The 26,225-nt window shown below is 34.5% G+C and overlaps 1 protein-coding gene across 4 annotated transcripts in view; it reads left to right on the top strand.

Annotated features, from left to right (window-relative positions):
• The window catches only part of LOC145258992 (glycine receptor subunit alphaZ1-like), a 441,610-nt gene that overhangs the window by 327,860 nt on the left and 87,525 nt on the right, over positions 1-26,225 (top strand). For all 4 annotated transcript variants that reach the window (XM_080116658.1, XM_080116659.1, XM_080116657.1 and 1 more), the window contains one exon: positions 10,751-10,851. Coding sequence is in view for 2 of the 4 variants with exons in the window: in XM_080116657.1 (XP_079972783.1) it covers positions 10,751-10,851 (101 nt within the window). In the remaining 2 variants the exon portion in view is untranslated. The remainder of the gene's footprint in view (positions 1-10,750; positions 10,852-26,225) is intronic.

Genomic DNA, 26,225 nt, shown 5'->3' with positions numbered 1-26,225 from the left:
GCAATAAGTAATGCCCCTGACCAACTTCCCATAGTAGTAGAGCAACGAAACTTGGCACATTTATTAGTCTTTCTCTACATAGGAACCACCCAGAGTTATGCATTTCTCTCATCGTTTGATGCAGCTCTGGAGACCGTTTTTGTAGAACACCCCAGGTTGGTCCTCCAACCACGACGTGACTTCAGAAATCAAGACTGCATCATCTGGGAAACGCTTTCCTTTCCAAAACAACTTCATGGCTGGGAAGAGGTGAAAGTCAGAGGATGCAAGGTCAGGAGAGTAGGGAAGATGGGGGAGGATTTCATAACCACACGCCTGTGCTTCTGATTTGGCGACATGCGAGTTGTGGACTGGAACGTTGTCCTATAGGGGGAGGGTACTTTTGCTGATCTTGCCCCGCTTCTTGATTTTGATAGCTTGCCTTAATTTCGTCAAAAGTGAAGCATAATAGGCTCCTGTAATTGTGGTACCCTTTGCCAGGAAATCTGTCATCACTATTCCGTCCTGGTCCCAGAAAACTGTGAGCATAACCTTGCAAGCGGAGGGCTGCACCCTTGCATTCTTTGGAGGTGGTGAGTCCAAGTGCTTCCACTGCATTGACTGGGCGTTGGTCTCTGGATCATAGTGATGGACCCAGGTTTCATCCTGTGTAATCAGTCTTTTGAAAAACTTTTTCTCATCTTCTTGGCACATCTCCAAATTCATCCTCGAGAACTCGACGCGTTCTCGCTTCTGGAATGGTGTGAGCAACCTGGGAATCCATCTGGCAGACACCTTATGCATATGCAAATGGTCATGAATGATAGTTTCCACTGACCCTGTACTAATCTTGATATCTTGGGCTATTTGTCGAATAGCAATGCGCCGATCTTCCAAAATGGCAGCCTCAACTTGATGGACAGATGCATGCCTCATCAATGGCAGAAGAGGGGAGGGGCGACCAGGTCTGGCAGCTGTTTCCACAGACTTCCGACAATGTTTAAATTCACGATGCCAGCGTTTTGTAAGGTCATATGATGGGGTATTATCACCATAAGTTTCTTTCATTTCAAAAGTCTCCTGTGGTGTGTGTCCTTTCAAATACAAAAACCGGATCACTGCTCGACATTCAACAGGCGCCATTTCACACCTGACTCAGTTCAAGAATAAAAAAAAATCGCATGAATTTCTTTTTTATTTTTATTAAAATAAAGTATCGTAGATGTTAGCAATTAAAAAAAATCAGGAACATTATGGAAAAACCCCCAGTAAAGTCCGTGTAAATGTAATTATTATAACTCGAAAAAAAAATTAATTTCTTTAAGTAACGATATTATTATTGAATTAAATTCAATATTTTCGCCCAAAAATAAAATAATTGCAACAAATATTTCAGGTTATTTTAATAATAACAGTTTCCGGGTAAATTTTAAATGTAATAATATATTTCCCTCGTATATATGAACGTGTAAACATCAGCGCAATATATTTTTTATAAGATAGTGGCCCCTTTTCTTGTTCTTTTTCAATATTGTATTTTTCATCAGATGTTGTGAGATACAGCTAATTCAAACAAGTTACGTTTTTCATTCTGACTTTGTTTCCAACCAACTAACCACATAAACTCTCCATCAAAAAACCTAAAAGATTTATAAACTGTAATCGGACTCGAGATTTAAAAAATCTAATCAACCCTTGTAGTGGTAAGCAGGTCTGATTAGATCCCTTTTCCACCACAAATAATTAAATAATAATAAAAAAAATCAAATATGCGAAATAAACTTCGTTTATTTACACTAGGGACTGCCAACCGAATGTGAAAAAAAGAAAGCATAATTCTGTGACGTCAGACTTTTGTTAACTATACGAACTATGGAAAAGCAGAAGCGACTTAATGCTTTTTAAAAACCTTTGTTTATCTTTTTCAAACTGCAATTAATAATTAATTTTTGTTATAATTTTGTTAGGTTTTAAGATTTACACAGTTTAATGATTAATAATATTATAAACATTTGTATATTAAATACGAAATACGGTTTTACTGAATGTTCATTTGGTTAACTACTGGCTTCCATATTTTGTTCGGTAAAAAGAGACAAACAAGATATAAGGGGGTGGGCTACAAAATATTTAATATTTGTACAATAATATTTTCAAATCGGTTTTAATCTGACGATAAAATAGCTGACAAGAGCCATGTTCATATTAAAACTTAATATTAAAAAAAAATTTAAACACAATTAATTAAAAATCTATGTTCTAACGGAACGTTTTGAAATAATGGAATTTTAACCTTTAAAAAATTAATTAATTTTTAGGAATATTCTTTTTCTTGGTAATACAACTGATTATAGTATATATTAATTCGAAAAAACCGCTATTAAAAAACATAATAATATTAAATTTATATAATTTTTTAAATTGTAACTTCAAGGTAAGTTTTTGTTCAATACGTGTATTTAAATTAAAAAATATATATGTTTTACTTATTTGAACTCTTATGTTTCATAATAAATAGAAATTTCGATAGATTTAAATATATTTTGTTCAAATTTCGAAAGTAAATATGGGGGGGGGCACGCACTAAAAAAAATTCCCCTCGCATATTTTACGAAACTGCATTTTACATGTAATTTCATTCTCAAATGAATAAGTATCGAAAATTTCACGAAAATCTGACCATTAGTTGATTTTTGCTAGATTTATTAAACACGTGTATATTTTCATGTTCGAAATGATTACTACATGGGAACGTTATTTTAAAACGCCAATTATGTAAACAGGATTTTCGTCTCGCAGTTTCATTATTTTCATACGATGAAAGAATGTTTTAAAAATTATTACTAGTTTATTTTGCCCCTCTTCTTTTAAATAGTATAAAAGTTATATTGATAATATTAATTTACAATAAAGTTACATCGTTTTACATATGGGGGGGGGTTAATTCTGTGGTGACTTTTGGAGGTGCCTAATTTACGCAAATTAACAAGTAGAAACGAAATCATTTTAGTGCCCGAAAATAGTGTTTTGGCAGTCCATTTTTTTTTTTTATCAATGTAAAAGTTATTTTTAGAATGTTCGTTGAATCGAAAGAAAAAGGAGAGAGCGCCATTTGTTTTCTTACTACGTCCGCCGAACAAACACATTTTAAGTTTTCTTCCCATAGAATTTGCGTGGGCGTATTTTGTGAAAATCCTGCGCCTATTATTAATTTCTTTGTGCGCGCGTAATTGGATATTTATTTATTTATTTTAAACAAGAAATGAATGCACAAATACCCACCTCCAGATTGGAAAAGATATGAATATTTTTCAGTTTGTAATGTATTACTTCAAATGTTTCGGCCAATAGACTCTTCTCTCGGTTTTGGTCGTAGGTTTGCCGTTCGCATCTTTTTCTGTTGCACTCCCTTGTTCCATGGGAATTTGTTCTGGTGGGGAAATTGTCTGGGGATATTCCTCAATGTACACCGATTCAATTCTATCGATCACGATGTTATCTTTCCTTTCTTTTCGCAGGACAGCAAAATATTTTTTACACCTGTCCAAAACTTGGTACGGTCCTGAATAATTTGAACAAAGTGTCTTTTTTTTTACTGCGTCATCCCATATTTGTAAGTGTGAAGGTCGTTCGGAATATAAATTTGTTTGTCAGCTTTCCTGGTGGGTGTAAAATTGAGAAAAGGCATTTTGTGTCACAAATGTAGTTGTGGGTGAAATGTCTGCGTTCTGATTAAAATATTGTCCAGGTAATATCACTGCTGATCCGAAAACTACTTCTGCTGGCGTGCTTTGTAAATCTTCTTTTATCGTGTTTCATATCATTAAAAGAATTAGCGGTAAATTATCCGCCCAGTCTGCGTTGTTAAGACTCGTAGCCAAAGAAGTTTTCTTGTTGTCTGTGAAAGCGTTCGACAAGCCCATTCGAACATGGATAATATGCCGTGGTCTTTATGTGGTTTGTTCCCAATAATTCGCTAAAGTCTGTAAAAAGGGTCGATTGGAATTGTGAGCCCCTATCCTTTGTGATTACCGAAAGTACTCAAAACATCGCTATTCAATCCTGTAGTATAGCTCTGACTATTGCCGTGGCCGATGTGTCCTTGACGGATATGGCTGTAGGGCATCTGCTAAATCTGTCGGCTATGGTGAGGATGTGAGTGTGTCCTTTTCAGGTGGGTAGTGGCCCTACTAAGTCAACGTGGATATTGGTAAATTTAGCATCAGGTGTGCCGAAGGTGCTCAGAGGGGACTTTATGTGCCTGTGAATTTTATTCTTTCGGCAGAATACACACGTTTTAGCCCAATTTCGAACATCTGTGTTCATATTTGGCCAAACAAGGAGAGAATGCCATTTGTTTTCTTAGTGAGAAACATGCTTGTTTTTTTTTTTTTGTGTAACGAGAAGAGAAGTGAAAAGTAAATGTTTCTGCTCGCAGCTGAGTGTCTGTATTATTCTTTCTGTGCGCGCATGCGCGCGTACGTGTAAATAGGTGTGTTTCTTCACGCTGGTGAAAGAAAGGAGCAACGAAGAGGTTGACAAGAGAAAAGAGAAGGAGGAATGTTCGCTCAGTGTGTATATATGTTTTAGAGGGGTTCCCAGGAAAGCTGGGAAAAAGGTTTGAAAATTAAGTCTTTCTTTGAGCGTTGATTGGTTAAGAAAGTGCACGTCTTTGTCACGTGGTATGCTTCCGACAACGCCCACCGAAAAATATACATTCTAAGTTTTCTTCCCACAGAATTTGCGTGGGCGTATTTTGTGAAATCCCTGCGCCTCTGAAATTCATTAATTTCTTTGTGTGCGCGTAATTAGATTTTTATTTATTTATTTATTTATTTATTTTAAAACAAGAAATGAATGCATTTTTAAAGTGTGATTAACCGCACACAATATTCATAAATGAAAATCTCATTCATGTTTTTTTTTTCACGTTGAGATTTAATTCGTTCACTCCATTCAATAAATCAAGAATTATAAACTTGATTCCGGTTCGAGATTATTATCACATCTATATATATATATATATATATATATATATATATATATATATATATATATATATATATATATATATATATATATATATATATATTATTATCACATCTATATATATATATATATATATATAATCGATATTTATATATATATTTTTGGGCTGGCAAAACCTCCTTTCTTTATTTTTGGTTACAAATATGCTTAAAATAATCAGCCGGAACTGAACAAAATATATTGTATTGTGGGGAAGGTGAGGATTGCAGATAAAAAAGTAACAAAAAATAAACAACTGTGCACGTATCAGATTTTAAGGTTGAAAATCCGAATTTTGGATGTGTTTGATTTTTCCTACATTGTGTTTTGAAGTGTGAAATTCGTTGAATATGTTAATAATAATTATTCTTTCATATAAGCAATATATATATATATATATATATATATATATATATATATATATATATATATATATATATATATATATATATATATATATTTCATTATCTTTATGAAAAACACTACTTTTAAATCTTTGAAAAATAAATTAATAATTTTCTTTTAGTGAGCTCAATACTGCTAATATACTATTAAATAAGAAATGCTTGGAAGAATCGATACTAAAAAAAAATCGATAAATAACTACGCATTTTGCTAAAAATACGATAATTTCTTCCGGCAATTTGTCGTTACATGATATTTCCTCACCTATGGTAGACCATAAGGCCTACAAACTGTTGTTTATATTTACAAACGGTTGTTATCTCCTCGTTTTCTTTTTGCTGTGACTTGCGCTTGACTTAGTTTAAAGTGTGGGGAACTTTTGCATCTATCACACTCACACTTGGTCCTGATGGCAAGGTAGGGTCAAGACGACTAAGCATGATACTAGATGCAGGAGTTGTCTCCAATACATACGGCGCTTAGCATTCCCAAAACAGTCATCCATCTGGTACTGGCTAGCCTCATCGTTGCTTAACTTCGCTTATGAAAAAAGGAATTAAATCCTTATAAAGTTGATTCTTCACTAAATCGTCAAAACAAACATTAAAATACATGAAAATTTGCAGGACTAAATGACTTCATTTAATTATGTAAAGGCTATCGTAGTTTCTTCAAAAATATTATTTAATTTTTGATTTTTTAATTTTACCACATGAAATCTATAGACTGAAATAAAAGATGGAATTATTTGAAATTCAGGTACTTATGTAATGATATTTTTGCATATTCTGATAGCAAATCATTCTAAATCTTATTTAGACAAAAAACAAACAAAAAAAATTGACTCAGAAACATTTAAAAAAATACGTAAATGTGTTATCCATCGAGATAAAAATGGCGGTAAATGGTGTTTCTTTTTTTGTTTTTTTTGAAAATTTAAAATTTAAAATTCTATTAAAAATAGTAGAAAAAGTTTTATATTATTCTGCTTTTCATATGATAAAATTCAGGCTTTTATCTTTTTGGAAAAAAAGTTGCTCTAGAATAATGAATTTTAGTAGATTTTAATTTGTTTAAAAAAAAAAAAAACTTTGTTTTTCTACTATTTTTTGGTCGTATCCAGATATTATTTAAATAAGAAAAATAGTGAGAGTCGTCTGATATGGGGACGAGAAGTAGCAAGAATTGGATAAATAATAAAAGTAACCAAGTAGACAGGAAAACAGAAATCATCTGCCCCTTTTATATTTGTAATTTGATTGGCTCACAACCTTTTTCTCTGCACACTCTCCCTCACAGACATGAGATTGCTCGGCTCAGTCTTCTACAAATAAGATAACTAACTCTGTATTCGTCAATACACAGTTAGTTCCCTTTGTTTGTCAGACATTTTACTTAGAAAAGAAAGTAAATCTGTTGTGATGAAGACCGGGCCATTTCCCTTTTTGTTTTATATAGGCTTTCAAAGAGGACGCAAGCAATTTTTACATTACAAAACTCAGTTACAGAAATTATTAATAAAAGTAAAAATAATCCCAAGAAACGTCGGGTAGAACCAGCAAGTATGAAATAAATTTATGGGCTTGATATTTACTGAACTATTTTGTAATTTATTTAAAAATGCTTGTAAGTCTATCTAGGATTTTATTCGGATTGTAAAAATAGCAGATAAAAGTCGATGTCGATTTGCAGCAACACTGGTGTAAGAAGGGATAAGAGATTCTACTATTGATAATTTCACCTGCAAAGCAAGCGTTCTGTAAAGGATGAATATTTGATATTCATATTCAGCTGTGCACATCATCATCATCATCATCATCATCATCATCATCATCATCATCGTCAGCATCGTCATCATCATCATCATCATCATCATTGGTCAGGCAACCTGCAGTCCCAGTTTCCAAATCTTGAGGATTGATTTTGTTCAAATTCCATTGTCTAAGATCTTTGTTGATAGTTTGTGTTATGAGGTAAGCTGATATACCTATTTCAGCAATGGTTGACTTGCCCAGAGATTATAAATATAGTTATATCTAACACGTCGAGGGTGGACGGGTGTGTAATATTCACACAATTCATTTGGCCACTCATTCCAATCGCTGATACATGCCAGTCGATATCAGTCTTGCAGAAACTGGGTCATTTCAGTGGCTTTTTATCTGGCAGGCTGAGGCATTTGTTCTGGGTAGTCTTAGGTCTAACCTCTCAGGACTTGCGCCTATCTTTTGAGTGGAGTGCATCTGTGAGGACGATTCTCAACCTATATACTCAACGAATTTTTTATCTACAAACTTGCAATTTCGTATATAGAGTATTCAGATATGTAGAAAACTTTGTAATCGGGTTTTATCCAAAAAAAGGGCTACTAAGGGATCAAAATTGAAAAATTGGTACTTGGAGGGGGTCATCGGATTTTTATCTGTTTGCCAACTGTTTCACGACTGTGCATGTGCGAATTTTTCACACAACAGTTTCATGTTAAGAATAAGTAGGTTTGAAAACACAATTTTTTAAAGATTGTGTCAAGCTGGCTTAATGGTTATCGTACTTGACTCACTGTTTTTAGGTTTTGGTTTCGATCTCAGTTCAAGTATTTTTTTACTTACAAGAAGTGAACTGTTTAAAAAAAACATAATATTGGCATGCACATGTCTCAGTTTCTTTTTTTTTTTTTTTTGCTTCACTTTATTTATAGAAATTTAACGCCATGTTTAATACCGGGCAAAGCCTAGTACATCTGTTAGTCTTAAATAAAAGACACATTGTTTTCACTTAAACTTGCAAGAATAATTCTCAACCTTTAGATGACGACACAATAGTATTCAATAGCATTCGTTAAAATTTCAGGAAATTAAATAAGTTGTGAGAAGTACCAGAAAATATTTCTCAGGAAAGTGTTTAATAAAAATGAATTCGTCATTGTTCTCATCTAGGATGTTATTTTCACAATGCTTCAGCTAATGTAATCTCTAAACTTTTTCAGGTGTTTCTTTTCAGTCTCAGAAATCGTTATGTTGATCTCAGAAATCCGGGTAGGTCGTTCTCGTTACGTCAGTCAAATCTGGGTCTTAAATATTTTGTTATTATATTCTTAGTATCACCTGTACACCTGTACTGAGGATTGAACCATCAACCCCAGAAGGTTGACACTTAGAACTGATAATATGCATTTTGGTATGGAATTAATTTTAATAATTTATAATTTATGACAATGAATTTTCCAAAAAGTGGAACTACCACCCATTCTTACAAAGCTGTTCAATCGATGCCTAAAAGAGAAATGCTTCCCAACACATTGGAAAACCTCATTAGTTTGCCCAGTATTTAAAAATACTGGAGATCAGTCTTCTGCGTATCAGTACAGACCAATCAGTCTTCTGTGTGTCATGAGCAAGTTGCTTGAATCCATGCTAAATAGAGAAATTGTCAAACATTTCAGCGAAACAACCTACCCAGTGACAAGCAATATGATTTCCATCCTGTGAGATCTACAGCTGATGTACTGACTGTAATTTCATATAGGATCAGTGAATCTATCAATGGGGGTTTCGTCTCTAGAGCAATAGCTCTTGACATATAAAAGGCATTTGATAGAGTTTAGCATAAAGGTCTACTTTACAAGATTTCCTGCTATGAAATATCTGGAAATGTCTTCTCAGCCACTAAATCTTTTCTCTCTGATAGGTTTATACGAGTAGTCACCAATGGATAGAAATCTGAAGCTCAAAGTATCAACCATGACGTGCCTCGATTACCCATCCTAGGCCCAACTCTCTTCTTTATCTTCATCAATGATATCCTAAATTATATTCGAAGCTTATTTGTTGACATATAAGCAGATGACACTATTATCTATGGCAACAATAACCAAGATCTCACATTGTGCAATTTTAACACATCAAAAACTAAACTTCTATCTTTTCACCATAAATGCTCTGATTCGCACTTGACTTCAGTTGATATGGATGGCTCTCGTCTCAAAGAAGCTCCTTGTTTCAACAAACTTCTGAGTTTGATCTTCACTCCTGATCTGAAATGGAAGACTTACTTCAAATCTGTTGCCGAAGTCACTGGAAAAATGGTAGTCTTATTTTACTGCTCCAGAAAGTATCTCATTCGCGACACAATCTTCTACCTATATAAAAGCCAAATATATCCTAAAATAGAGTACGGTTGCCATATCTGAATGGAAGCTATTCAGGGCGTCCTATTGCGCCTTGACAGATTTCAAAACTGGCTTAGAAACCTAGTAGGCGATGCCCTTTTCTCTTTCCTGCAACCTATTCACACAGAAAAAAACACTGTGAACCTGTTTCTGCTCTATCTTTATTTTCATATCAAGTGCTCGGCTGAGCTTCAATCTATGGTCCCTCTACCAAACTTTCACAAAAAGTCATCGTTTCGCGACAATCACTATCAACAATTTCCCCCACTTTTTATTTGTGTCTAAATCTAAATGCAAATTTCATGAACAATGCTTCTTAAATAAAACTGTCAGCCTGTGGAACTCTGTTCTATTGGGCTACTTTCCAGCTGATTACAATATGGTCGTCTTCAAATCCAATGTAAACAAGTTCCTGTTGAGCCATCCCCTTAAATAATCAAATTCTATCCAATTTTCACCACTAACAATCACTGATAAGTGGTGACTCCCTTGTAAAAAAAAAAGAAAAAATTCTTGTGTTTTTTTTTGTTTTGTTTTTGGTGAAATTTGCAACTTCTTTTAGACATTGCTGTTGATTTGTATTTTTTGATGGGCATAACTTTATCCTATAGTTCCTGTGTAATCCATGGTGCCATGGGTCTGTGTTTGCAATTTCGAAACATAAAAATGAATATGTTGTATTTAGTTATTAAAATGTCTTTTTTGACAACATGAGAGTACTAATGAATACTATTAAAAATTTATATATCAAATTTATTTGTTTTATTGAAATTTAATTTAGATTTTCAAAATTTAGTTTACTATAATTAGTTAATTAACAAAGTAAAGAGTTGTGTTTGAGGTTATGACATGCAGTTTTGTAGAAAAACACTGTTGGATATGAGACAAGGTAAAAAAATGAGTGACAACATTAAAAGATTTTAATAATTTTCAATTACAAATTAGTTATTTACCAACGCAATGTGTCGAACTAAGAGATGGTATCTTGGTATTATGTTCTTTGAATTTTCAAGGTATGCCTCATCTTCAGAAAGAAGAAAAAGTATGTAGGTGATGTGTGTTTATACCAGGATAAAATAGTTCCGAAAAGAGTGAATTCCTGCAATAAAAAAACAGACACAAAATAAGCAAAAATAATTTATGTTTTCTTTGTTTCGATTTTGTTCGCAGGAATTTAAGCGCTGCTACCCCACAGAATATAAAACAGACCTTGATAGAGATTTTAGAGAACAAAACTTACAACGTAAATGTCAGACCAAACGCTGATTCAGGTAAGTTTTTATATTTGCACTTGTATATATTTGGGTGACCAAAAAATTTGCTAGTTTTTTTGGCTTCTGTCATTGTATGGGTGAACCCAAACAACTAGTTTATGCAATTCATTTTCCATGCTCGATTTTGACATCTTGAGAATATTTGTAATTAGTCAGCAACAGCTTTCATTTGGTCAGCTAAAGTGAGGAGTATCTCTCACCAAAAATTTCCTTTTCCAAATTGAGCAAACCATTTCTGGCACACTCGTTATGTGACAGTATTCTCTCCATACATTTCGCATATTTTATGCAGGTTTCTGTAGCCTTTTTTCTCGTTTAATAAAAATAAAATAGTTCTCTGATAGATCTTCAATTTCATGCCCTTAATTACAAGCAAAATAGAAAAATTCCTTGGCTTGGAGGCTTATTGCATACAGACATAAACATACTCCCTACACCAAATACAGGATTTGAAGACTAGGAATCTAAAACGATCCTTAGTAGCATGATGACATTAAAAAAAAAAATGAACATACTTTTGGTCAAACCTAGTATAAATGTTAGTGGGTTATATCAACTTCGAGATTAAACTTAAACATATAAATATATTGATTATACATATCACAAAAATATACTAGGCTATATCTGCCTATAAGACATTGAAACATTGAAATAAAAGTTGACGAGCAAATTCGGAATTTATGCAGAATAGGGGCCGAATTATCACCAGGCATGTTATGCAAAGCACTGAAAGTGTTGAACGAAAATGTAACGTTGTTTATACCAAAAATCGATGGCCAATAATTAAAACGTTATCAAGCGGTTAAAAATTAAGGAAAAGAAATGTAGAATTATAACCAAAAACAATCAATGTATGATAATTTCAATGAAAAAATAATGTACTTGCGCAGTTTATGGATCGTACTGAAATAATAACATTATTATTTAGAAAGCCATTCATAATATGGGGAGGGTTATTTTTTTTGTTTAACTATTTTGTACTTTTACCTAACAATTTAATAAGAAAAGATACCATTTGCCAATTATTGGCTGCTGTGATTTCATTGGCAAAGCGTTTTGGCACCTTGCAGCAGTTTATTAGACCTACCTGCGATATGCCGACGCTAACACAGTCATTGTTCTACATAAGTAATACAAATTCAATAACATTTAGATGTGGTTCAAATCGGATAGATAAAGTATAAAAATAAAAACATAGATCACTGTATTGAACTGAGGATCATCTGAAAAATTCATAGGTTGGCCAAGATATTATAAAATGTGAATTTTTCTCTTTATTCAGATTATAGTATATTAGCAAGTAGGTATGTGCAACGTTTCTACAGGAAAAAATATACAAACTTGTATAACAGGGATCAGCAACCCATTCGACCCGTGGGCTGGATCGTGATATAATGTTGAGTGGCAGGCCATATGAAGGTCAATAATGAAAAATTTAGGAAGATTACATATGCAAATCCCTGTCAATTTAAATATTTAGAAAGAAAATCTAAAATTTAAAAACACCTAATAAAAATAAGATTTCCTCAAGGAATGTCAAAATACTTTGAAGTGAAAAGAATCACCCAAAGCGAAATGGATAAAATTATGTTTCGTATGTTTGAAACTTATTGAAAAGATAAAAAAAAAAAAAATGGAGTATTGAAAGATTCCAGTAACTTAAATGAAAGTAGAGGTAAGCGATGTGTTGGTCGTTGTTAAAGGAATGAAATAAAAAGCTGACTCAACCAACATTGTCCTTTTGAAGCTATCCTGCCTAATTTTTATCACTGGTCAGTTCTTCAAAGCGGCTCTCAGCTTTTGTTTTATGTTTATTTTTAATTTTTATTATGCAGAAATGAAGGTTCTTGGGGTTTGATCATGTTTTTATGGCCATAGAATTCAAATTCGGTTGACTCGATCAAAGGAAGAAAACAGCAAACATTTTTTTATATCGAAATTATCGTCTCTTATGCTAAAATTAGTCATTGGTAATCAGGCTTGCGGGCTGGTCAAAATGCCTTCCCTGGCCAAATCTGGCCCGCAGGTGGTAGGTTGCCAACGTTTGTTGTGTAAGCTACTCTCTTTCATTCTCCATTTGTTTCGTTTTTACTTCTCCCTCATTCTGTATCAAATAGAAATGGGATGCACTAAAATCAATTGCTTTTCTTTGACGCAAATTGTCACGAAATGAACAAATATTATCTCATAAGTAAGTGTGAACTTGTGAATTTTAAACCAGTAAGTTAGATTCGCACTCATTTGAAATGGATTCTTTTGCAAGCCTATGCGAATTAGCTGATTCTAATATAAGCAGTCCCTTGGTAACAAAAAGACAAATAAAGAGTTCCTCAGACTGACAACCAATGTCGCTGTTTCGGAAATGACAACAGCAACAACAACAAGTGCCAAACAAAGAGAGAAGACACATCCAAGAAACACAAGTATTACACTGAAAATTACTTTGTTAACCCAGTGCTGGACTGCTGGACTCTGTTTGCTTTTGCAAATCAAAAGTTTGTAGGCGTTGTACTGCATATGGCTATTCTCAAAGGATTGTATGCTTTCATGAATTTAGTTATATCTAAAGCCATTTTTCTCATTAGTCCACAAAAAATCCAGATTGTTTCAGATAAGATTTTATTGTGTCTTTAAATCTTTTCTTCGGTTTTGATGTACTTCTCTTTCCTTCCCACATTTGACCATAGAATAATTGCCTTGCAGACGACCGTCATCCATACACACAATGTGATCAATCTATCGGAGACAATTTTTCATTACAATTGACTGAATGCTTGGTAACCCTGCTTTCTCTTATACTTTTGTATCCAAGATATGGAACACTCATTTGATATGAAGTATCTATCTTAGGCACCATTGATGGAAAACCTCAAGAAGTTTTAGTTGGTGTTTATAAAATGTCCCTGTTTTGCTTGCATACAGAGGTGCTGTCAAAACACATATCGCCTTTCTTTCTACAAATTACAGCCCAACAAAAAAGGATAAACACACACACACACACACACGCACACACACACACACACACACATAAAATGAAACTCTAAATGAACACATACATATTTCTAATTTCTGTGCCTTTTCCTCACTTTGAACAAACATGTGCACAAAATGGAACTCTAAATAAACACACACATATTTCTAATGTACATGCCTTTTCCTCACTTTGAATTCACACACGCATAAAATGGAACTCTAAATAAACACATACATATTACAAATTTCTGTGCCTTTTCCTCACGTTGAACACACACATGCATGCATAAAATGGAACTTTAAATGAACACATGCATATTTCTAATGTCCATGCCTTTTCCTCACTTTGAACATACGCACATGCATAAAATGAAACTCTAAATAAACAAACACATATTTCTAATATCCGTACCTTTTCCTCACTTTGAACACACACACATGCATAAAATGGAACCTTAAATGAACACATGCATATTTCTAATGTCTGCGCCTTTTCCTCACTTTGAACACACACATGCATAAAATGGAACTCTAAATAAGCACACACATATTTCTAATGCCCATGCTTTTTCCTCACTTTAAACACACACACACACATGCATAAAATGGAACCTTAAATGAACACGTGCCTTTTTCTCACTTTAAACTTTCCTGAAACGAAAACATTTACCTTTTCAACAGACAGATTTTTGAATCATCTGTAAATTTGTAAATAGATAAATATGTTTTGTTCGTTTATTATGTTTTTATCTATTTGATTCATAACATGCATTTGTGTCCATTTCAGCTTGCATGTTTTTTACTCCTGTTTACCCCAAACAAAGTATATTGCCACTTGGCATAAGGGGCTACAGAGAAACTATGTAGGAAATTCTGCAGCAAGATGTTTGTTAACATTATATTTAAACTTCTGCATGTTAGGCACTCGTGGGAAGCAGGAAACAGAGAGGAAATTATAAAGTCTAGCAGTCCGAGGAAAGGAGTTATTGGAGTAGAAGATTTTCCAACTTCTAGGTACCTCAACATTTAAGGGGTGAGATTTTGCTGCTGGACGGGTTTGTTGAGTGTACATACGTCGAGGGGTACATGTGCAAAGAGTTCGTCAAGACACGTTCCATTAAAGTATTTGTAAAACAGATATAGGAATGCAGTATTATTGTGATAGGATGGGAGTTGGAGCTTGGTTGATAATATGGGAACTATTAAATTGAAGAATTTTTTGGACCCAGTCTAAAAAAGAGAGATGCACCAGACCAGATGTGGCAACAATACTCCATGCATGAATTTTCAAAAGTAAACTCTATTTCCCATTAAAGCAATGTTGTTATTAGTTAAGCACTTAAGATTTTGAAAATCTTGAAACCAGCATATAAGCAAGTCCATCACTGACAACTCACTTTGAAGCATTTTCTTTTTTAAATCTTGCTCACACCACAATCAAGCAATATTACCACTTGGACGTAAAGAGCTAATATTTGGGATCATGTCTGCAGGGGACTATATAAATAAATGAGCGAAATGTCTGTTCGCATTATGTTTAAACTTCTTAATTTTAGTACAGTCAGGGAAGCAGGAAACGGGAAGGAATTCCAAAGTCTAGCACCCCGAGGGAAGAAGCTATTAGAGAATAGAAGGCTTTCCAACATCTAGGGACCTGGGATTTTGCTGCTAGACAAATTTGTCAGGGGTATGTACGTCGAGGGAGTACAAGTGAAATGAGTTTATCAGAGCTCATACCATTAAAGTACTTGTGATTGCGGTTATGTAGCAAAGGCTGGAACTTGATTGATAATGCCTATTACATCTGAGACTCTTCTTGGACCCTGACTAAGAGGGAAAGACAAGTGCATTAACTCAGACGTGGCAACAATATTCCATGCATGGGCGAATAGTGGCGTTGTAGAGATACAGGTTACTTTCAGGTGTGAGTATATTTAATTGTTACCATGAGCCTTGGTACATTCAAAGATGCAAAACTAGGATCGATTCAAACAAGCGCTAGAGTGAATTTAGCAATTGTTAAATGGTGTAACTATCTGCCAGCCATGAAAGAAAAAAAGAGGTTGACGCTTCATATTAATGTTATCAATTTTATTCGATAATCACATTGAAAACTACAAAGGAAGAAATAGATAGCATTCACAAAAAGGAAACAAAAGAAAACGTTTCAATAGGAAGGTAGACACGAGGAGGAAATGAACAAAGTAAAAATAGGGAGAATTATATTTGTTGATGACGCTGTACTCTATAACAGATTCGAGGGGGAAACGAATAAACACAGATATAAAGAAATGACATAAAACTTAAAGGAAGACCTCCATTTTCTAGTGGAATGGGGACATAAATAGATGGCAGCATTCAATGCTGTCAAGACTAAGTTTCTTTCGTTTAATAATTACAAGAAATCTTCTCAACCACTGAGAGCCATGGCTAATGATACACTACCTGAAAACTCTTTATTCAAAATCATTGGCTTAACATTCACAGAGAACATGAATTGGTACAAATACATTTAGGGCATTGCCAAGGCTGCTGCAAAGAAGATGGGCTCTCGCGTAAGAGTATCCTGTACCTCTACAAGTCCATCATTCATGCTGCATGGAGTATTGTCGTCACATCAGGGTTGGTATATCTGTAGTGGACTGGCGGATATATTATACATATCATCCAGTCGTACAAAATAGGAAAAATGAATTGCTTTGAGGAAGAAATGAACAACGCGTTTCTTGAAATAAACGAACTAGAATTTATTTCATGAACAACCAAGTGAAAGAAAAGGGTACAGCATGTGTTTAGTTTGGCGTGCGTCTCTCGCTGTTAACTGGTGAGAAGGAAAGTCTATTGTTGTAGAGAGATAGAGAAAGAGAGTGAGAAAGTCAATCCAGACCATGGAGAGAGAAAGTGTGTAAGGTATACGTACTGCCTGTTGGCTCTTGCCCCACACATAGTAGCAGGGGACGTGAGGCGTGCGGGCGCACGCCCCGAAAGGGAGCAGTTGGTTGTCGACCGCCCAGGTCGGGAGCCGAATCGAAAAGAAGGAAACAGCTCAGGTCTCTTGCTTTTATAGTTGTTTCCGGTGGTCTTTTCTGCATGTGTGGATTTCCTTCAAAGGGGAAGTGACATTGCCCATGTGTGCATACATGTGTGTACGTTAGCGTGTGTGTGTATGCACATGAATGTGAGTGTATGTACGTGAACATGAATATATCTACATGTGTGTATGTGTGCACGTATGTTTGTGTGCACGTATGTGTATGACAAGAAAAATGGTTTGAAATGTGAACGCATGTTTTTGTGTGAGACTAGAAAAGGCTCTCACATATCTATATAATTTCTCACTCTTAGACAGTGTTAAAAAAGAGTTGCCTACTTAATAGGTTCTGCACTGTTAACTAAACTTCAACTGCTATCCCATCGACGGAATCTTGCATCTCTGAGTCTGTTTTACAAATACTTTAATAGAATTTGCTCTAACGAACTCCAAGCACATGTACCCCTCGACTTAAACACTCCCCCACTAACCCAACAAGCGGCAAATCTCACCCTTACACTGTAGAGATCCTTAGTTGCCGGAAAGTGTTCTACTTAAATTGTTTCTTCCTTTAAACTGCTAGACTTTGGAATTCTCTCTTGGATCACTTTTTTCCTAATTGTACGGACATGCAGAAGTTTACGAGTGATGTGAACAGACATCTCGCTGCCCTACATAGTATCCTGATAATTGTATTCCAAATAGTAGCCTCTTACGACCAAGTGGCACTATGCCTTGTTTGCAGTGGAACAAGTAAAAATAAAAATGTTATTAACGTGCTGTCTCTCTGCTAACAGTAGTTAGTATAGGAAAGGGAACATTATTTGTCCCCTGACCCCATCCTCATTTGTTGTTTGAGTTGTAAGGTACACAGTAATTAAGGACAGCACAAACTAATAAAAAAAATAATTATCAAGTTATCGAAACTATTCTAATATCTACCTATTTACGTTAAATATACCATAAAAATATATAAGAACAATAATAATAAATTTTTAGAATAGCCTCAACATCCGAATATTTATAAAGAATAGCATGAAGAATTGAAAAACCAATTTAACTTCAGGAAATGTTGCATTAAGTAAAATGAAAATTAAGAGAGGGATCTTCCAGAGTGACAGTCTTTCCTTTTTGCTGTTTGTCATCAGCTTGATCCCATTGACATTTCTTTTACAGAATATGAAAACAGGTTATGAAATCGGAAAAGAACTTGCTAAAGTCAACCATCTATTATTCATGGTTGACTTTAAGGTTTCTGGAAAGAATGAGAACCAGTTTGATATCCTATTGAATACAATCAAATTGTTTAATAATTGTTTAGGATGGAATTTGGCATCATCAGATGTGCTATTCTTGTAATGAAAAGAAACAAGCTCTTCAACTCAGATGGCCTAGAACTCCCAATAACAGATCTGATAAAGAGTGTTGACAGCAAGAGAGGCTACACATACTTGAGGATACTGGAAGTGGATAACATTAAAACAGGCCACAGCGAATACAACAGAAGATTAAAGGATTATTCTTAAATTGTACCTCCACAGTCGGAAAACAATATATGCCATCGATGCCAGAGCAATAGCTTATCATTCGATATATTGCTAGTATAGTTGATAGGAAAGTAGATGAATTAAAATGTTTGGACACAAAAACACATAAAATGCTTAAAAACTGCTGCAGAGACAAAACATGAAGAAGCGTTACAGAGAACCAAGAACATTGAAGCTGCATATCTACAAGTTCTCTATCCCCTGCCCATCCCCTCTCATTGCTCTATCACGACCCCCTCCCCCAAAAGAGTGATACCAAATAGTCGAGAAGGGTCAAGGAGGATGGAAGGACTGAGGAGGGAGCGCTGACCAGACTTCCGCTAGACAAGTGCAAAGAGAACTGGGACCTTGGGAAGGCTTATTGTCACTCAAGTTCCAGTGGAGATCAATGGCTGCTACCAGCGAGAAATCAATGGTAAGAGGCTATTGTGATAAGGCAAATTTATTTGCAAATGTTATCGAAAGAGGTGGAGAGTACTGGAAATCTGGGGAGACTTGTTGTCACTCAACTTCCAGTGAGCACCACAGGTTGTTTTCAAGGAGAGATCTTTGATGATCCACGTGAAAGCTTATTGTGAGCCAATAATAACAATATATAACTCACTAAAAAGTCCATTTAGTGACCGTTACAAATGGTAAATCATCATCATCATCATCATCATCATCATCATCATCATCATCATCATCATCATCATCATCATCATCATCATCATCAACTGGATCCTTCAAGTTGTATTTGTTCTATGAAACCCTCATACATTTATTAGTTCAGACCAATATCTTCATTCAGTTGATTAAGGTCCAGAGTATGTGATGAATCCCTAATTTAAGGATCCACGAGTATCCTTTCAATTAGCACTGCTCCCAGGTCCCATCTGACTCGAAGTTGTAGTACATGCCACAGTCACATCTATGAGTTAAATAGAAACTACTACTTACTGCGTCTGCGAAACAATTTAATCAATAAACAAATCGTATACAAAACATTTGCACAGTTTTGGCATAAAATTATCCAATGACGCTTAAAATGCCACAATACTACGCAAAAAAGCGATTGATTAATAAATCATAAGTAACAGGTATTTGAAAAGATGTGAGACTATGGACACCTCCCCATCGGGCCCCCGGGGAGCATTGGGATGCAATGCTTAAAAGCTGAGTTGCCAGGGAAAACTAACATCAATGTCTTTTGTTATACTATTTTATACAATAAAATCTACTTGGCTTTGCCCGGGATAGAAAGTGATATGCAGTTATTAAAAAGTGCTCAATATCCTGAGAATCGCAGGTGTATTCAAACGCAACTTCATTTTCTTCTATTTGTTTTATATAGCTCTAGGCAATGCCAGGTCGCCCTGTTAGTGGATTTTAAGTGATAGATATTTGAAAAAAAATGTGATATTATGGATTTCCCCTCGCCTTGGAGTCAAGGCCCCGGGGAATGCTCGGAGGTGATTTATTGGGAAGTTAAGTTTTGCTGGAAATAGAAAGAGTCATAACACATGACAATGAGAGGATTCACAAAGGGGAGGCGAGATGATTGAAAGTTGGTATATTGAGTAGTCAAAGTTGTTTGCAAAAGTTGTTTTGTGACTAGAGAGTTTGCCACAGTTGGTGACAGTTTGCAGATGGAACCATGTGGTGATAGACGCTAGGAAGCAGTGAGACTTCGGCAGAGCTTTAGCAGATGAGATGAGCTGATCAACCGACTGACAATTACACATCAACAGACATCTATCAACAGACAACTCTTGAGGGTCCTTTTTCTATGCTGACAGTATTACACATACTCAGAGCACAACTGATTTATACACGATGTATCAGATTTTGTGTTCTTACTTGTGAGTCTCTGTTGCTTTTATTTTTTATATATTTGTGAACCAGTGCTCGCACCCTCGGTGATCACCAAGATGATATAGACAGAGAAGAAAACCACGGCACACAAGCGCTGGTGTCAGCATTTTCACAATTTCGGAGTTAAGAGTGGATGTAGTAAATTTGAGTTAAATCTGCATTACTAGCAAGCAGAACGTTACCACAGTCACTGCATAATTTTTAACGTGTCTCTGTTCATTTTGCTCTGCTACCATATTATAAATAAGATGTTGGCTGTTTACGACTATCTGCGATTGGTACATAATAAATTCCTATAAAGAAAGATAATAGACATTTTCCATCTGATCTGCTTTTGATACTTATGCAGTGAACGGAACGACCCGTTTTTCCATGATATTGCACCGGCATATGCCGGTAGTTTATGTAAATCGTCGGAATATGCCGATCGTTGATCAAATTTTCAAATGCTCGAAAGAAAAGATAAGAAAAAAAACATAATTTTAGGAAACATTTATCATATTGTAATTTTAATGCAGAAAAATAAAACAACAACAACAACAACAACAACAACAACAACAAATCAACCTACGGTAAGTTTCATAAACAAATATTTATTTTTTGTAAAATAATGTGTAGCAACAAATGGAAACCTTTTAATGTTTTTTTTTTGCGGGGGGGGTATGATTTTGTTTTTTCGTAAAAATGTTACTGTTTTATGGATTTTTTTTTTAAGGGAGAGTGTTACAAAAAAAAAAAAGATTACAAACTATTTTTGGAGGGTTTGGAAATATGCCTCTGACAAATCTAATTTAGACGAATTTATTTGTTCATTGAATTTTGCAAAAACTTCTTCTGCTGTTGGGTGGGGATAATTCATTTCTTTAAAAAGTGTTAAGACCAGTAGAATAATCAATGTAAACCCAGATTTTATTGTTTCCTTTACATACACAACTCCTTATCAATGATTTCTACAGACGCATAGGTACTGGATTTTTAGGTCGGAAAACTGGCATTACATTTTCTTTTAGCTCCAACTTTGCCTTAGCTTTTGAATAAAATTTCTGGGAACTTTTTCTTTAACTCTTTTCATCTTGTCTGTATTTTGCATAATACCATCTGTTTTATTGTAGAGAAATTGGAATGTTAAATAGGTTGAATTCCTTCATCCAGTTTGTTACCAATAAATTATGTGAATTTCGCATGACAAAACTTTCTTTTTTTCCTTTTCCGTTGAAGGAAACATTTAAGCAAGCTTCACCCATAAATTTTAATATGTTACCGGTAACACTTCTTGCAAGTTTTTTTTTTCTTTTCTTTAAATAAATTAGTGTTGGACTTTTTATTTTTTTCCAAGTCTTATCATTAATTATGGCTAAGTCCGACCTCATATCTACCTGGAATTTTATTTCTTTATCATCGAAACCGGCATTAATGTATTTTACTTGAAATTTTAGAATTGTTGTTTGTTTAGCCGTGCACTATACACGTTTTTATTTTTATCCCCTCCCTGAGTTTATTTTTAATGTTTATTTTGCACCTACAGTGAGAGAATTTATGTTCTGTGAATTCACAGGCATGGTATTGTTTGTTTTTAAATGGACTTAATATAAATCGAATTCTCCACAGCCAATTAATTTTAAAAATGAGAGTTTTCGTTACCCTGTAATTTGTTCTTTATCGCGTGAATATTTGCTATATCACGTTCTTCGATTTTTGCGTTACCCATTCTCAAATTTAGAATTCTTTGGCATTCTTCTGTCAAATTTTGGAGAGTAATGTTTTGATTCTACTCCATCTTTTTTAATAATTGGATCTTCATTTCTTTCTGATGCAGACGTTTAGCTTTGTATGAATATTAGACACTTAAGCATTATGGCATAATCACATTGACACATCGGTTCCTGCTGAATCACCGAAGTTAAGCAACATTGAACCTGGTCAGTACTAAATGGGTGACCATTTGGGACTTCCAAGTGTTGTATGTGCTCTCCGCTTATCTTGGCATTGTTTCCAGTTGTCCTGGACGTCCCCTTTTCACTAGACTCAAACAGTGCCGATTCAGGAGAGATGTGGTTGGAGATTGCGCAACCCTTGCCTCACAATTACACACGCAGATGCCCCTACAGGGGGTATTCTTTGTCTTTAAAGACTGAACTGAGGCATCGAAAACATGTCGGGCGCTAATTCATTTAACCGGAACTTTTCACAGTATCTATTTACTGCATACGAATCTTTTTACGATAGATTTCAGCATTGCCATCAAGTATTGAATAGTGAGCTTTGCTCCTCAAATGTCGACTTCAATATTTGTATTGTTTCTTGGAACGCCACTTTATCAGAGTGCCTTTGCAGGATAAAGTTTGCATATTTTTCAATCAATCAATCAAGATACAAAGAAACGTTCACGAAGTTAAAAAAAAAAATGAGGGCTATAAAAGTTTTATGTTGGAATTCTTAAACTAAAAAAAAGAGGGCGTATTCAATGCATGGAAAGACTAAAAAGCAAGTTTTAGTAACATTCGTGAGAGAAAGTGACCCAAATTAGTTCTCTTGCTTGTCTCTTCTCTCCGACTCTTAAATAGTATTAATACTTGTGGTAATATTTCCTCTTGTATATGATAGGCCATCCCAATTTTCTATTTTATAGCTAGTTTTGTTACTTTTCTAATTGTTATTTCTTACATTATGTGATAGTTTTCCTAATATTTTTTTCTCGCTTGCCGAGTTTTTGCAGATTTTTTCAAAATTTTTCTTGGTACCTGCAAAAGTATGCTTCAAATGGGACTTCTTTTGGCTTGTAAATAAATTGACAACTAAATTTGTTATCAATTCTTGTGAAAAATCTTTAAGTTTTCAGAATTATTTCCTTTCTTGCTAAACCATTCTAGCAGTTTCTCAAATCTTTTTTTCCTATCGCTAGATGTTTTCCTCAATATTTTTCCCTGTCGTTCAATATTTTCTTGAAAACTTATCAAATCTTGTAGACGCTGTTTTTTTCCCCAACGTTTTCGGTTCGCTCTGGTGAAATTTCTCTTGTTATTTTAGAAATTTTCAACAGATTCTGAAGTTTTCCATAAATTTTTTTCTCGTTTCAATTCTTCGATGACGCTTTAGATCTCTTGTTAATTCATGATAAATTCGGATCTTCGTTACCAATTTGTTATATCGTTACCAATTTTATATCGTTACCAATTTGCTATATCGTTACCAATTTGTTATATCGTCACCAATTTGTTATATCGTTACCAATTTGTTATATCGTTACCAATTTGTTATATCGCTACCAATTTTTTTATATCGTTACCAATTTGCTATATCGTTACCAATTTGTTATATCGTCACCAATTTGTTATATCGTCACCAATTTGCTATATCGTTACCAATTTGCTATACGTTACCACTTTGTTATATCGTCACCAATTTGTTATATCGTTACCAATTTTTTATATCGTTACCAATTTGCTATATCGTTACCAATTTTTTATATCGTTCCCAATTTTTTATATCGTTACCAATTTGCTATATCGTTACAAATTTGTTATATCGTTACAAATTTGTTATATCGTTACCATTTGTTATATCGCACATGAAATAAAGAAAATGTAGATAAATACTTTTTTTAAGTAGTGAACAACAAAAAAACGTATTTACAAATTGTTACAAACTCATGTTACTGAAATACGTACTATGCTGCGTACTTCGTTCACCTTTTTTTCTATGTTTCTAGGTGACCAGAAGTTATGTACCACAATTCATGTCACAACAATATCCATGTGTATTTATCCTATTAACTTCGTGACAAGCGAAACATTAAGCATTGACCTATGACGGTGACCCATGTAGTATTAAAAAATTACGTTCAAAATGCAAAGAAAAATTCACGAAGTTAAAAAAAAAAATGAGGGCTTTAAAAGTTTTATATTTGAATTCTTAAACTAAAAAAAGATGGTGTAGTCAACGCATGAAAAGACTAGAAGACAACTCTTAGTAAAATTCTTGAGAGAAAATGACCAAAATTAGTTCTCTTGCTTCTCTCTTCTCTTTCACTCTCAAATAGTATTAATACTTGTGGTAATATTTCCTATTGTTTATGATAGGCCATCCCAATTTTCTGTTCTATAGCTAGTCTTGTTACTTTTATAATTGTAATTTCTTGTATTATGTAATAGTGTGAAGGTTAGACATATAATGTATTTATTCTAGTAACTGTTGATTTACGATTAAAAAAAGTTGGCAACAAATGAAGAATTTTGTATTGTCCTATGCAATATTCTGCAATCAACTCAACTGGAGAAAGCATATTTTTAAAGACACAGGGAAATATTTCAAAACGATTGTTCTACATGGTCAGAATAGAAAATCTGACTCTTGTTTGGATTAAAATATATAGGAAATAAGCCTTAAGGAAACAAACGTTGATTAACTCAATCTTATAATGCATGCATACATACATACATATATATACACTGCGCATCAAATTATTAAAGAGTTTACAATTTTTAAATATTTAAGGAGCGAGTGAATAAAAATCCATGAAACTTTAAGAAAGTGCTTACAATACTATTCAGCTACTCCAGTCATAAAATAAAAGTATTTAAAGCAGTATTAGCGAAACTATGGCAGAAAATAGGAATATCTGTTGATTTCAGCGTGTCAAGTTATTAACGAGGTTGAGAATAAAACAATATACCCATAACTTGTTTATTGAAATAATTTTCAAACATTAAATGAACTAGGAAAAATGATTAGAACACAATAACTACACAACAATTTCTACGTGGAAATAATTAGTAAGGGATATGCGATCCTTTTTTATGAATGATTTGTAAAAGACGTTGGTCCACAGAATTAGTCAAATTTGTGATTTCGTCAACAGTTATCCCGCGTGATACCCTTGGAGAGCATCTCACAACTCATCTTTGCTTTTCAATTGGCGTCCACTTGCATAGAGGCGTCGCTTCATGATACTCCAAAAGTTCTAAATTGGGTTAAAATCTGGTGAATTCGCAGGCCACTCCATCTTCCTTAGCCCAGAGAACCTCAGTTGTTGCAAATACTCTTTGCTTTTGTTTGCTGCATGCGAGGAAGCATTATCTTGCATAAAAATAATGGTTCTTCTGAACGTCAACCTTTACTTCTTCAGCCATGGTTCAAAGTGCTCCTTCAGAAAAGCTATGTAAGCATTTGACCTAATTTTTAGTCCCTCTCGGACACGCCACCGGCCAACTTAAGTACCTCCGATGGTCCCAGTCCAAATCATTATTCCACCACCACCTTGTTGGTGCGTTAAACGCTGATGACGATGTCGTCCATCTAGGACCCATCCCTTCCTCCAGCCATCTGGACCATCAAGAGTGACACGCACTTCATCCATGAACAAAACTTCGGAAAAGTCCGTTTCCATGTTGTCCTCTTTCGATTTCAATCGGTTTTGTATGTGATGTTGCTTTAATGGAGGCTTTGTCACAGGCTTAATAGACTTTGCCACTTCTTTCAGAAGGCTGCATCGAGTACTTTTTGAGACATTCTTCAATCCGGCTTGGTCAAAGACTTCTCTTCCCAGGGTGTTTAACAACTTCACGTAAAATTTGGAGTAGAGAACGGCGTGAAACAACTCTAGATTTACCTTTATCAGCTCTCTTGCGCACCTTTGTAGAGTTCTTGACAAAGTTCTTCACAGTTTGATGGTACCTTCCTATAATTTTGGATATTTCGAGGGTAGTTTTACCTTTTGCTAGCTGTTCTGTAATAGTACTCTTTTCAGAACTACTTAAACCACCTTTACGACCCATTTTATTGACAAAACAAACTGCCTTGTTAATAATTTGACACACCTCAAATACCGTGGATTCAGCAATTACGATGGCAAGTTGTTTACATTTCACGGAACAGTACGAAAATTTCACAGTACACGCAGATCAGCATTGCCAACGTTTTCTAAGCTTTTGATACGAAACTACCGGTAAGTTTCTAGACCTGGTAAA

Source organism: Euprymna scolopes, chromosome 3, assembly GCF_053919585.1.
Source record: "Euprymna scolopes isolate OS-2025 chromosome 3, ASM5391958v1, whole genome shotgun sequence".
Classification (NCBI taxonomy): domain Eukaryota; kingdom Metazoa; phylum Mollusca; class Cephalopoda; order Sepiida; family Sepiolidae; genus Euprymna; species Euprymna scolopes.
Note: the sequence above shows the minus strand (reverse complement) of the source record. Positions and strands in the feature narration are given on the sequence as shown.